General features: G+C 34.8%; 2 protein-coding genes across 7 annotated transcripts in view; one reads left to right on the top strand and one right to left on the bottom strand.

Moving 5' to 3' along the window:
* Positions 1–751: 751 nt before the first annotated feature.
* On the bottom strand, positions 752–11,549 carry etfb (electron transfer flavoprotein subunit beta). Of its 2 annotated transcripts, none has more exons than XM_028469886.1 (7): positions 11,415–11,549; positions 6,230–6,388; positions 5,137–5,295; positions 4,971–5,033; positions 3,854–4,012; positions 3,569–3,750; positions 752–1,264 (listed from the first exon to the last, which is right to left on the bottom strand). In XM_028469886.1, the coding sequence occupies exons 2-6, from the start codon at positions 6,332–6,334 to the stop codon at positions 3,580–3,582; spliced, it is 657 nt and encodes a 218-aa protein (XP_028325687.1). In that variant the 5' UTR covers positions 6,335–6,388; positions 11,415–11,549; the 3' UTR covers positions 752–1,264; positions 3,569–3,579. The 2 variants fall into 2 exon arrangements, with proteins under 2 accessions (XP_028325687.1, XP_028325686.1); XM_028469885.1 differs by lacking the exon at positions 11,415–11,549 and adding an exon at positions 9,759–9,912.
* usf2l (upstream transcription factor 2, c-fos interacting-like) overlaps positions 11,504–13,524 on the top strand; it is a 28,732-nt gene continuing 26,711 nt past the window's right edge. For all 5 annotated transcript variants that reach the window (XM_028469881.1, XM_028469880.1, XM_028469879.1 and 2 more), the window contains exon 1: positions 11,504–11,642. In XM_028469881.1, the coding sequence (XP_028325682.1) occupies positions 11,608–11,642 (35 nt within the window). In that variant the 5' untranslated portion in view covers positions 11,504–11,607. The remainder of the gene's footprint in view (positions 11,643–13,524) is intronic.

Genomic DNA, 13,524 nt, shown 5'->3' with positions numbered 1-13,524 from the left:
ACAGCCACATCACAAAGATACCCTCAACAATGTTGTTGATAACTTTCCTCTCTTATACCACTTTTATTACATACAGGTTTGCAGGGACCAGATGATGCTCAACCAAGCACAAAACCTGAAATTTAGGCTGTAATATAATGTATATATTAAATCCATCAGTTATTCATATGTAGTGAATTTTATTATTTATGTATAGTGGTAATATACAAGACTACAAAAATATTTATTAGTAATTCTATTATTGTACTGAATCTGATGATGTATTTGGTGTAATTACACAGTATACTGTTTATTGGTGTAGTTGATCAGTTATGTAATAATGCATATTGTATATTAACACCATCACTATATATAGGAATTAACAACAATATTGCAAAGAATTTTAGGTTGACATGTGGGTGGGGCTTAATTCATACCTCTTCCAAATCTTTGTACATTTCACCCCTTTATATATATATATATATATATATCTTTTTAATTTTGTTCAAAACAAAAAAATAAAATTACTCCACACAAATAGTTTCGAGGTGTCCCATCTCACCTGTCGATCAAATCCAGATCTGAAGTCTTCAGCATGACTCAGCATTTTTAATCCTAATATCCTTTTAAAAAAAACTTGATTTTAAGAGAACATCTTAGAGGAAAAACAAGACATGTAAACTGTATTTTGTTTTTCAATCCTCCTACTTGAACTACTAGAGTTTGTGGATGATGGAGTCTGTCAAAAATCAATGACAAAACAAAGAGACGGTTTTAGATATGAAAAGACTGGCTTTTATTTAATGTTAATATTCTGTACAATCAGCAGATTGAGGCGCTTGCGGTATAATGCAGATTTAGGATCTTTTTGATCTCATGTTATTACTGAGAAACACTGCCTTGTTAGTCCCAAAATGCAGTTTCAAGTGTCACTATTATACACACAAATTACCATAAATCATGACAACTCTTAAAAATTTGACGAGTTTCAACATGGTGAGGCCCATATTTACATGTGTGACAGCAGATGTACCATTCAACCAGTGATAAAATAAAAATAAAATAAAGTTAAACAATGACCAGATGAAACACAGGCAAGGATAAAAACAACAATATGATGGTGACTGTACGACAGTGTTTCTCAGTTCTCCTCGCCTCCCATTGGTTCCTCTCAGCCAATCATCCAGCGCCGTGGTCTCATACAGAGGGATTAGATTAGACCAATCACATAATCCTGTCCTCTGGGTGTGTTTAAGTAACACACTGCTGTCATTCATAAGGGACACTGTGGAAAGAGAAGAATGCAGAAACATGAGCCACAGTATGTGCAGAAATCACCATTTTTAATTAGTTTGGCTTTTATTATAAAAAGAGGAGCATCAAGAGTCCTCTTTGTAACGGCCAATGATTGGATGAATTGTACAACTACAGCAGTGGTTCACTTCCCAACCTTTTTTTGATCGTGACCCCATTTTGATAACAAAAATTTCCTGAGGACCCTAAAAACAGAATTGTTTTTTGATCATGTCTGTTATATTGTAATAAAAAATACTGAGTAGCCAGAATTAGTGACGAGTTGAACACCACATTTTATTATTATTATGATTATTATTAATTCGATTTCTATTTGACAAAGTATTTTACAACTTATTCCACATTTTGTAAAAAGTCAGCTCCAAATGGGTAGGTTGGATTTTTCTCACGTTGTGACATCACATTATGGAAACTCCTCCTCCTGACAATCCTAGCTCCTCCTACCCTATAAGAATGTGAGCTCGTCCCTCTCAAACTACCTCACAGCAGTTTAATATAGAATATACTTTATACTTGATTGTCATAGATGTAAAGCTACAAACACGAAATGTGTTGTCAGCATTTAACCCCTCCCTCAGGAGCAAAAGGCAGCCACAGTGTAGCACCCAGGGCAGTTCCACGTTTAGTAGCCGTTATACCACCTCATATCATCGTGGACATGATCTGATGCGTTTGTGACCCAATGCGACGCAGCGGTTGGACAAAACAAATGATTATCATATTTAATGCACTATTCTGTAGTTAGGAGAGCTGAGGACAACAAAGTGACTTAGCACCTTAACACTCTGGTGAGTGTTTGAGACAGCTGAATGACTCCGCTGCTGCGCTAAACATAGACCCTGATGCACTGAGATGGACTCACAATCACAAAAGCCGCTTAAATAGCCATGCGTTTCACTGTAATGTGCAGTTTTTTGGCTGAAAACAATAACAAGAATGTGTGGATAGTAAAAAAAAAAATCCGCTATGGTAAAAAAAACTGTGGTGTGGAGTCTGCTTCTACAGACACGCCCACTCATGGATGTGCATGAAGGCCCCAAAACGGCCTGTTTTTAGAAGCATCATGAAATTGACTTTTCAGAGGGCTAAAACTCTGGAAACCAGACGAGTTTCAAAAATAAACCTCAAATACTATATTGTTGGGTTTCTTAGAACAAATGGAGATGTGTGAAGAATAGCATAATACTGGACCTTTAGGCGACCCCACATGGGGTCCCGACCCCAAGGTTGAAAAACACTGAACTACAGGATGTATTATGACTTATAAAGTGGTACCTGTGCATCTAAGCATTTAGGTCAAAGTTTTTTATTTGGATTGATTTTGAAAATGTAGGGAAAAGTTAACTTTTGTTCCTTTCAAACATTAAACGTTACTATCGTGGGTAGTTAGAGATTAACAGGATTTAACACATTTTAACCATCACGTTTACATGACCTCTAAAACATCAATGTATGAATGAAATGAAGTAATCAAAACTATGTAGAAAAAAATAAAAATAAAAATCACCACAGTGGAAATGTAAAAAAAAAAAAAAAACAGATAACTTAAGATATGTTATTGTGTGTTAAGGTAAGATAATAATATATTATGATGATTTGGAGGTGATAGGCATAACAATGAATAAGCAAATGAAGGTACGTAGTGTACCAAATAATATTTTAAGTTAATTTAAATGAAAGTGCACAAAAATCTGGCCCTTGAGCCTCCAATTTGGCCCGCAGGAGAAAGTAAAAATGACAGAGAAAACATGAATTATTCTGTATGTAAATTACCAAATAATTGTAAATATCTCAAATTTACCAACTCCACAATACTTTTAGGGACTTGCATTTTTCCTTTGTTTATATCACATGAATGCAGCCATTTTTAATGGCAAATTGTGGAAAGGACACTGATTTCTCCCACAAATCATCAAAATTCCTGTAAATTACAAAAAAAGAAATTGGTAACAAAATCTAAAATTTTTGAAGTAAATTGAACCGATATTGAAAACTAGGCCACCACTATGTTAAAATTGTTCTTTTTCCCCCCAACCTAAAATCTACAGCCCACATGAGGTCAACCTGGTCCATACTTGACCCCTGAACTAAAATGAGTTCGACACCTCTGCTGTAGAAACTCCATTTTTAACTACTTTACGACCCACTAGGGGGCGCTTATGTGCCACAATTTGAAAAGGGCTGTTGGACTACTTGACATAATCTTCAGATTTTAGGATTAAGTAAACAATAAAATATATAATAAGGCAGTATTCACAGTACAAAGGTCACTCACTGTGAGATCTTTTATACCAGTCCTGAATCCTTTAGTTTTCCAACCAGGTCCTGCACCGTCTCCACCTTCACTCCTGCCTCTCTCTGTGGGGGCTCGTCTACCCTCAGCACCTCCACTCGGGATGTGATGTCCACCCCCAGGTCTTCAGGCTTCATGATAGCGATCTTTTTCTTCTTTGCTTTCTGGGAAATGTAAAAAAAAAATCTTACTTTAAAGTGTGTTTCAATTAGAGACAAAAAGTGAAACATTAATGGTGTTGTCTTTGCACATCTGTGTGCTAACGACCATGATATTGGGTAAGGTGGCGTATCTGGGGGTGTTGAGTCGAAGGTCAGCCGTCACAACTGCTGGTGTGTTGATGGTAATCGTTTCAAGACCACCATCGATTTCCCTCACCACTTTCAGTTTGTCGCCTTCAAAAGACACTTCAGAGGCAAAGGTGCCCTGTGACAAAAAACAAACAAACAAAAACATATTGAAATATTAGCAAAGGTAGCTTTGTGCGGACCTCAAAGCAAACACAAAAAATGTCTCCAAAAACACAAGAAACAATACACAAAAAATAAGCCAAACAATGAAAATACACAAAACAAAAATCACATTTATATATTAGCAAAGGTAGCTGTTGATAATTTTGGACCCTGAGGAGACAAAAAGGAAACACACAAAATGACTCCAAAAACACAAAAAAGACAATAAGAATACACAAGATGACTACAACAATACACCAATAATAAAATAAAAATAATTTTATGCAGCCCCCAAAGCAAACACACAAAATGACACCAAAAACAACAACAGAACAATAATCCAAACAATGAAACTACACAAAAAAAAAAACTACATGACTCACAATACATTACAAAAATACACAGATTGATAAAACAACAAAAAAACACAGATTGATAAAACAACAAAATAGACACAAAAACAATACAAAAAATACTCCAAAAATAGACAAAACTAAATTTAAATATTAGCAAAGGTAGTTGTAGATCATTTTCAGTCCCGCAAAACACAAAAACTGTTGCCCCAAAGTAAATAAACAAAATGACACCAAAAAAAAAAAACAATAAACAAGACTACAAAAATACACCAAAATTACAGAAAAATAATCCAAACAAAAACAGTGAAAAAAAACAAAAACTACAAAAAACTTCATAATACATAAAAACAACAAAAATAAACAGAATGACAAAATGCTGCTGTGATGAAAGCTGCCCATCTCTGCTTTGGGCATTTGGAGGACAAAGTGCCCCATCTACTGGGTATTTGTTGCTACTACAACTCAATGTCTGATGCCAGGATTCCAGAGGAACCCTAATCTGGTGTGTGAAGGGTTTAATAACTTCAAATACCAGTAGAATCCAGATTAAACCACTGGTTTTGAGGTCGTACTCACCTGTGGCCAGTCCAGCAGGGCAGCCGTCATCTGACCAGTCTGATTACAGTCGTCATCGATGGCCTAAACGAGCAAAAACATAGATATCATAGCAGTGAGTGAACACATTCTTTAAAGTGCGTGAGCACTGCAGAAACCATGATTCTGAACCATTTCCATCGTTCACCTGTTTGCCCAGAATAACCAGTTGAGCCTCTTCTTTTTTGGCCAGTGCAGCCATGATCTTTGAGACCTGCAGCGGGCCCAGGTTTTCATAGTCCTTCCCTGCGACTTGTACGTGAATGCCTCGGTCGGCCCCCATAGCCAGGGCCGTACGGATGGTCTCCTGAGCAAAGAAGGGAAAAAGATAATTTTTAGGATTCCATTCGAATGCATACGATTTCTTCTCATATTTGTTTCTATTAATGCCCGTCCTCCATTATTTTTAAATCAAGTACAAAAAACTAGTTACATTTGGCCACATTTCCCATCACCAGACACTGCACTACATTGTTGTTCACTTCTGACATCCAAAATTGCATTATTGGCAGATGCCGATTTTGAGCCGATTCCATATCAGCATGAATCATACATACTTTTATTACTTATTTTGTAGTGTGGAATGTTAGAAAAGTATTGATCAAGTGGCATTAATCAAACAGAACAATAGTAATAAGAAAACTGACCAATTTATTATTAACCAATGGGTTAGCCTTAAACATGAGAATATTCGACAATTGAAGAAAACCCTGAAAAACAACCTCAATAAATAAAAAAATTATATATATATTTATATATATAGGGTGTAACAAAAAAATCAATCTGGCAATATGCTGCAATATTTCACCACGTAATTATCGTATTGATTCCAATAAATTAATTAATTGAGAAAAACATTTAATTGCACCAACATGTGCATAACACGTAAACGCTCGGTCACTAGGTGTCAGTGAACCACATCAAACCTTGTTAAACTAAATCACTCCTCAATGCATTTTAGCTTGAAAGTTGATTGCAGTTTATTTTCATAAAAATACTGGGCACTTTAATAGATGTATGTGGTTAATTTTTATTTTTTTTAAGAATTTAAGAAGTTAACAGAATCAGTTGTAGAAGCAAAAGTTCATAAACTTTAATGAAAGAGGTAGATTTTAATGCCATAGAAATGTTGAAGGTCAAACTAAAAAGGAACCCAGTTTTGAAGCTACCAAAATAAAGCTCCCACTGGTGGACATCCGTTACTAGGACAGAGGTTGCATAAAGGTGGTGCTACGACCCACCTGTGCCTGCTGAGGCCCACAGCTGACAGCCACCACCTCCTTAATGAGCTTCTTCTCCTTCAGCTTCACTGCCTCCTCCACAGCGATCTCACAGAAGGGGTTCATGGAGTGCTTAACGCCATCCGTCACCACACCGCTCTTGTCTGGCTTAACACGGATCTGTGTGAGGAAGAACAAGATGACAGCGGTGGGACAAAGTCAGGACGGAGCTGCCACAGACAGAGTGTAGCGACTGTCACACACGGTGACACAAAGACCCAAAACACACTGGCTGTTTAAAGAGGAATTCTCTCGCTGGCAGTCTATTTCCTCTATTGTTCTGCTCTACTTTCCTCCTGTTACATTAGAAAAACACTTCTGAAAGACAGAATCATTTTTGCACCTATATTCTAATCCAGAGGTCAATTAGTTCCGGGTCGCAAAGAAAGAATACATAATTTTCACTATTTCCGTTGTATTTATTATCTGAGCCTGAACTATGTTTATTTTGGAAAATTACCGAATTCTCTCTGCTACATCTGTCTATCCCTCACTCTTAAAGCATATCAAGGTGTCTGCCTCGGTCACCGTCCGGTAGGGGCGAGTATTGGCAAGGATGTTGCAATACGATACAATATTATCACGATATTCTACACAGTTAATATCAAAATTAAACGTAGAGATGAAAAATTAAGTTGCTATATATGTTCATCAGAAGATACTGATCATTCAGAGGACAAATTGAGTCAAAACTATTTGCTTCAAAACATCCTATTTATTATTATTATTATTATTATTATTATTATTATTATTATTATACTGCATCTACGGCGCCCTCTAAAGGAGAGGAGGTGCGGAAGTGGAATTTAAAATAGGTCCCCAAAAAATTGCGATAGATCGTGACATTATTATTATTTTTTTCTTTTTTCACACCCCTACTGGCCGAGGCATCCCCTTTAAGCACATCTTAAAGGGGATAAACTACCGCTAAAGCGAAACCTCCAAGATATCAAAATGAACATTAAACAATCATCTTTGTGCAGGGTAAAAGAGCCAGTCAGGAGACAGACGAAGAGGCTACGACTTCAAATAAAAATAAAAAAAACCGTTTAACAGACACTAGAAGTCCTACTTGAAATATGGATTTATTGTGACAGGTAGTTCCCACACACCAAGCCCGCTCTGCATAATATAAGGTGAACAGCTCTCTAATGAGGCAATGAAGCCTTCAAAAATGTTTTGCCACTTGGAGATCAAGCATTCTGCAATATAAGTGCGAACAAAACGGACAGAAGCAATGGTGACTTGTATTTATTCATACACTTTATATTTGTTCTTATGTTGAAGGCAGGTTTAACCTTGACGAGGCTGATAAAGTTGTATACACAGTGGATTCACGTTTATTATTATATTTAGAAAATGACCGTTTTTTTTGGCCGCATCTTAAAGCCCAGTCCGAGAAAATATTGTCCGACATTAAGTTGGACCGTGGGGCAAAAAAGGTTCGGGACCACTGCTCTAATCCACTGACTGTGGCTCAGAAAGAAAACATTTCAGGGTTGGAGTCAATTACGTTACATTTTTCAGTTACAATTCAATACAGTGACCAGTATTTTTTCAAATACAGTTGTTTTTATCCTTAAAGTCAATTACAATCATTTTTTTTCATGTATTTAAGCTTCCTAATCAATGAAAATATGTGGAAAAGCATGATATGAAACATATTTTTATAATTGTTAACTACAAATGTGCAGAACGGTACATAGAACTGGTTCCCCAGTTTAATGTTAAATTATAATTGACAATCATTATTAGAATTTTCATGGCAGTCACGAAGTGAATTATCTGAACTCAATTACAGTTACGACAGCAACAGATTCTTAAAATTATAAATATGCAGTAATTGTAATTAATTAACAATTATGCAAATACAATTGTAATTGACCCCAACCCTGAAACATTTATTATAATCGAGTAGGCCTGGGCGATAAAACGATGTATATATCGCGATAGAGATGTGATCAATATCAAAAGAAAATATAAACGATAGAACTTTGTTTGAAAAACCCAAAAACAATACATGATGCAGAACTGCAAATGAAAAAGAATAAGATCTAAAAATTAGTTTCAAATGACAATAACAGGTAAATATTAGCTGGTTTTACAGATAACATTGAATTTGTTATATCTGTTCTAAACACTGGCAGTGTGTAAGAGTCAACCCAGTGTCTCCAAAGTAAACACACAAAATGACAGCAAAATACACAAAAACATACTCCATAATTCTATACAAAAATTACCAAAAAACATACAAAATTACCAAAAACAAAAAAACAAGAAATACTAACACATTTAACAAAATTACAAAAAAAAAAAAACTTTAAAAAATAATTAAATAAATGAGACGCTTACAAATATACACATAAATATAGGGATGTCCCGATACAACTTTCTCACTTCCGATACGATACTGAAATTGCTGCCTTGAGTATTGGCCGATACCGCTATAATCCGATACAATATCAGCACGAATCATACATACTTGTATTACATATTTTGTCGTGTGGAATGTTAAAAAAGGCTTGATTATGTGATGTTACTCAAACAGAGAATAGTCAGCAACAATAGGTATGAGAAAAACTGACCCATTTATTATTAATCAATTGGTTATATACATGTAACCTTCAACATAATATCTACAGTATTCTACATTTAAATAAATACAACACAATAAATATCAGAGATTTTAGATGCAATCCGATAAAATCCAATATTTGTTTTCTGGCTGATATCGGACCGATATCAATATTGAATCGGGACACCCCTAATAAATATTAAAAAATAAATGAAAATGAAGAAAATAAAAATCAAAATATACAAAATCAAAATGAGAGAAAAATATACAAAACAGTAACAAAAAAAATCAGGCTAATCCCTTTGTTATCACTGTATTATAATTCATTCCAAATGCTGACATGAATTTTGACAATGTTTTTCTAGGGTGACACAAACTAAACACAGCTGTGATAAAAGTGTCCTAACCCTGGTGTAGATCCAGCTGAGGCCGGACAGCTCCTGATAACACCTGAACATTCTGATAGTTCCAATAACGGGTTGTTCACCTTTGATGAAGAACCATGTGGTAATTATTAATTTATTAGACAACATACCAAAGTTGTGTCGCTAAATTAATAAATCATATTTCAAATCTGCATTCATTATTAATGCAAGACCAAACCTGACACCTTGTAGTACCTGCTGAATGTTATAATACTAAACATGTTACACAACATCTCATTACTGCAGCCCAGGTGACTGTTAGTAACTAGCATCGGTATTTATTTGCTTCCATGTGTTAAGTTGCACTTTTGCTCTCGGATACTGCCATTGGTTTTCTGTATATGGTGCTTAACTGTAGTAAAAGCACATTTTTCAACACTTTAGCAAGCTAACATAAGCTAGCAAGTACGAGTAAGTCAGGCGGTTGATGATAAAGAAAAATGAGTTTTAAAACATGAACCAGTTGGCTGAGAAAGACACTGAAAGGTACCTTAACTGCGTAGTCAATGACCCGCTTTACACCGACGAGGACCCGACCCGACATTGTAGTGGTTGAGAGAAAGAGGACCGACTATCACCGCTGTGAACCTTCACCCAAAGAGGAGAGGTCGGAATTATTTTACAGTGACTCCAGATGGACCGCCTCCCACTTCAGCCAATGAGAACACGAGATGAGAAAAGATTCTGCTCACCGATTGGCTAAAACCGTGGGGACGTGTTGCTAAACTCAACGAGTTTAAACCCATTCAGCGCCGTTAAATATAACTAAATTACTTTTCACTTTAACTTTAAATTTTTTTTTAATAGCACGTCTAAATTTTCCTGAATTTAAGTTGGTTTATTTTTTTTTTTACTTCGCGGTATAAAAGAAGATATTACATTAAAGTCACCTTTGAACGATCCTGTGCTCCTTAAAACGTGTCCTAAACCACACTAACAAAAGGGAAAGAATAGTTCCGCTTTGGGGAAAAAGCATGAGATATAAGTCCAAGGAAAACCAAATTCATTGTAGGCGTTGTGAGTATTTAATGCGATGTGATAATCTAATAATTAAATTAAAGCTTGGTATGTAGTATGTTAAATTTATTTACATTTAAAATATTTATAGCATATCTAAAAATGCGAGAAACATTCTTTTTTTTAATTATTATTTAATCAATTTGCTTTCTTTATACAATTTGTATTGTGAAATACAGCTGGAAAAGACAATGAATGAGACAAAATGGAAACATAAATTAAACGGAACTAAGTTACATAATAGCTTTTATTTATTTATTTTACAAGTTTTCCAAAATGAACACCAAATAAGAAGCTAATAATATTAATATATGAACATTGAGGGGCACAAATTGGCTATTATTGACTGTAGTCTATATTCTTATAATCTGTGATGAATATGATCAAAACATATTATATCTGGTATTTGTTTTTCAAACTTTTCCAAAATGAACACCAAATACTAGGAAGCCCGTTTCCGGCATCAAAATAAATACATAAAAAAAAACCCGGCAAGTCATAGATAGAAAGTCATAATTATGAGATACAAACTGAGCATTTGCTGCAGTCTACCGACACTGACTTTGAATAATAATTCATTCAAAACACATATTTTGGCTGTTTATTCGATTCTTATAATTCAACGCGGTCGAAAATTGTGGAAGTACATAGATAAGTTATGTTAAGATAAGTTAACGTTATGATTTAATGATGTCATAGATTTTTTTTAGTGGCGGAAACGAACGGGCTATCATAAAACAAGAAGTTATTTAATAAAAGAACATTGGCTGGTAAATATATTTTTCATTATTAAATATTGTTTGATTATCAATAACTTTTCTATGGAAGCCCATTTTCGCCAGTAAAAATAAATAAAATAAAATAATAATTTATTTTTTTAATCGCATAGTTATGATAAAAAAAATTATTAGTATTATTTCACTGTTTTTTTTTTGTTGTTGTTTTTTTTACTGGCGGAAATGGGATTCCATACATTTCAGATGATCAAAACATAAAATACTTGTGTCATGAGCTGAAGTAAACGGAGGTGACATTTTTTTTTTTTTTTTTTAAATGAATGCAGTACGTTTTGAAAATCTTGAGAAGAAAAGAGTTCACTGAGGAGTCACCTCGGATCACCCACCATTACCTCCACTAGCACCACTAGCTCTACCAGGAGCAGCTACAGCCTCGTCGGTGACGGCCTCCATTTTAACTCCGACACCGAGTCGTACCTCACGTGTCCTGGGCTGTCTGTCTCACATGACCCGAGTGTTTGTTCCCGTGATCAGCACTTCCATCTCCATCTGCCACTGCGAAGATCACTTCGATCGTAAACCTCAATGGATATGCTCGAACAGAGTCTGGACACCGCCAGGTAACCCCGGACCCTGTCAAAATGGCTCACTCTCAAGCTAGCCACAGGAGGCTAACCCGAAACGCTACTTTACCACAGTAGTCCAAGTCTGACTCGAAATATAGATACATTTTACCCGAAGACTTTAGTTAGCAAGTAAGTAACACAGCTTAGGTGATTTTATTTCTCCCTCAAAGCCTTTAAATGCGTTAAACTGTAAAACGTCAAAACAACCAACACCAGTTTGACCAAAGCCGCTAAAATAGCTCAATCCAACTAGCTAGAAACAATAAATGTCATATTTCATCTGTTGTGGATGATATAAGATCGGTTTGTAAAGCATGTATCAATCATGTGTATTTAATGTCTTTTTGCACATCTTTGCCATCTATTGAAGCGTTTTAAAGCGTCACTATTTGTGATTTTTGTCAAATTTTCGTAGCATAACTGGTGTTATCGATCCAGTCGTTTCCCTCGTAAGTAGTGGTCGGCTTGTTGTTCACGGTAGGACACTCAGACATTAAAAACAATGACAAATGTGTGTTTATGCTCTTTGATTATTCAGTTTAAATACAATAATAATAATAATATTTTTTATCATTAGTACTTTCCCAAAAGTTCTGTATGCGCAAATGCACATAATGTCATCCTTAATAATAGAGATGGACAACTTTTATCACAGCGGGGGCCACAAAAATGGGATGTCTGATCCCAGGGCCACTTTGTCAACATTAAAATCTAATAATCACCAATCTGAACAAGCATACAGCAAATAACAATCGATTTTTATGTGGTTTTGTTGTCGTTTTGTGTATTTTTGTATATTATTTTTAATTTTGTGTTTTTGATGCTGTTTTGTATGTTTTTGTTTTTTTGTATGTTGTATATTTCTGTTGTCATTTTGCATGATTTTTGTTATTTTGTGTATTTTTTGTTGTTTCATATATTTTTCTGTTATTTTTGTGGTCATGTGTTTTGGTTTTTGGAGTAAATTTGATTATTCTTGTCATTTTGTGTAATTTTCTGTAACTTTGTATGTTTTTACAGTAGAGTCCACTTTGTGTGTTTTTGGAGTAATTTATTATTATTTATTTTGTTTGCGTTTATTTTGGTGGCCGCTCAAATCTACTTCAAGGATCGCATTTGGCCTCCGGGCCGCCTGTGGCCCATGTCTACTAAATCGACAGTCGTCATGGTAATGGTAAATTTATCCCTGAGGTGCTCATTAAAGGACCTTTTACTATTATTATCAGTCTCACAGACAGGATATTGGATGTCTGTCAGTGCTGCAATAAGACTCTTCTTTTTTTAACTCACTGTTTAAAACATTAAGTTTGTCTTTTATTTAAAAACCTCCTAAAAATTCATGGAACATATCTTTTCACGAGATAAAAGGTTGACATCTTTAGAGTTATATGAATAATATATATAATGTATTTATTATTATTTGGTTATTAAATACCACCCTTTATCCACATTAGACACTAACATATTACATGGCTTTTACTCAGTAGCTGCTGTAAGATGTGCCTCTATTAATAGATCAGATTGGTAAGTGGTTTATAGTAAGATGACACCTTATTTCAGATTCTTTGTACTGTAGATGAGCTTATCTATTCCCATTTTAAATGGATGAATCTCATGCATCACAGTGAATTATGGCTTTTTCCATCAGTATACAAATGTTTCCATCCATATTATTATTATTAGTCCTAGTATTAATAACATTTTAATAGTTTTTTTAGGTAATTAAAAATGTTCTTTATTTTTTTATTCAGGACTGCAGCTATCAAATCTTTTGTTAATTGAGTATTCTATCAATTATTCAATTTATTATTAATGGAGTGATTTAATAACTTTTGCTTTATTAATGCTTAATTTTAAATATCATATAATACCAACC

The sequence above is a fragment of the Gouania willdenowi genome, chromosome 16, assembly GCF_900634775.1.
Source record: "Gouania willdenowi chromosome 16, fGouWil2.1, whole genome shotgun sequence".
NCBI classification, from domain to species: Eukaryota; Metazoa; Chordata; class Actinopteri; order Blenniiformes; family Gobiesocidae; genus Gouania; species Gouania willdenowi.
Note: the sequence above shows the minus strand (reverse complement) of the source record. Positions and strands in the feature narration are given on the sequence as shown.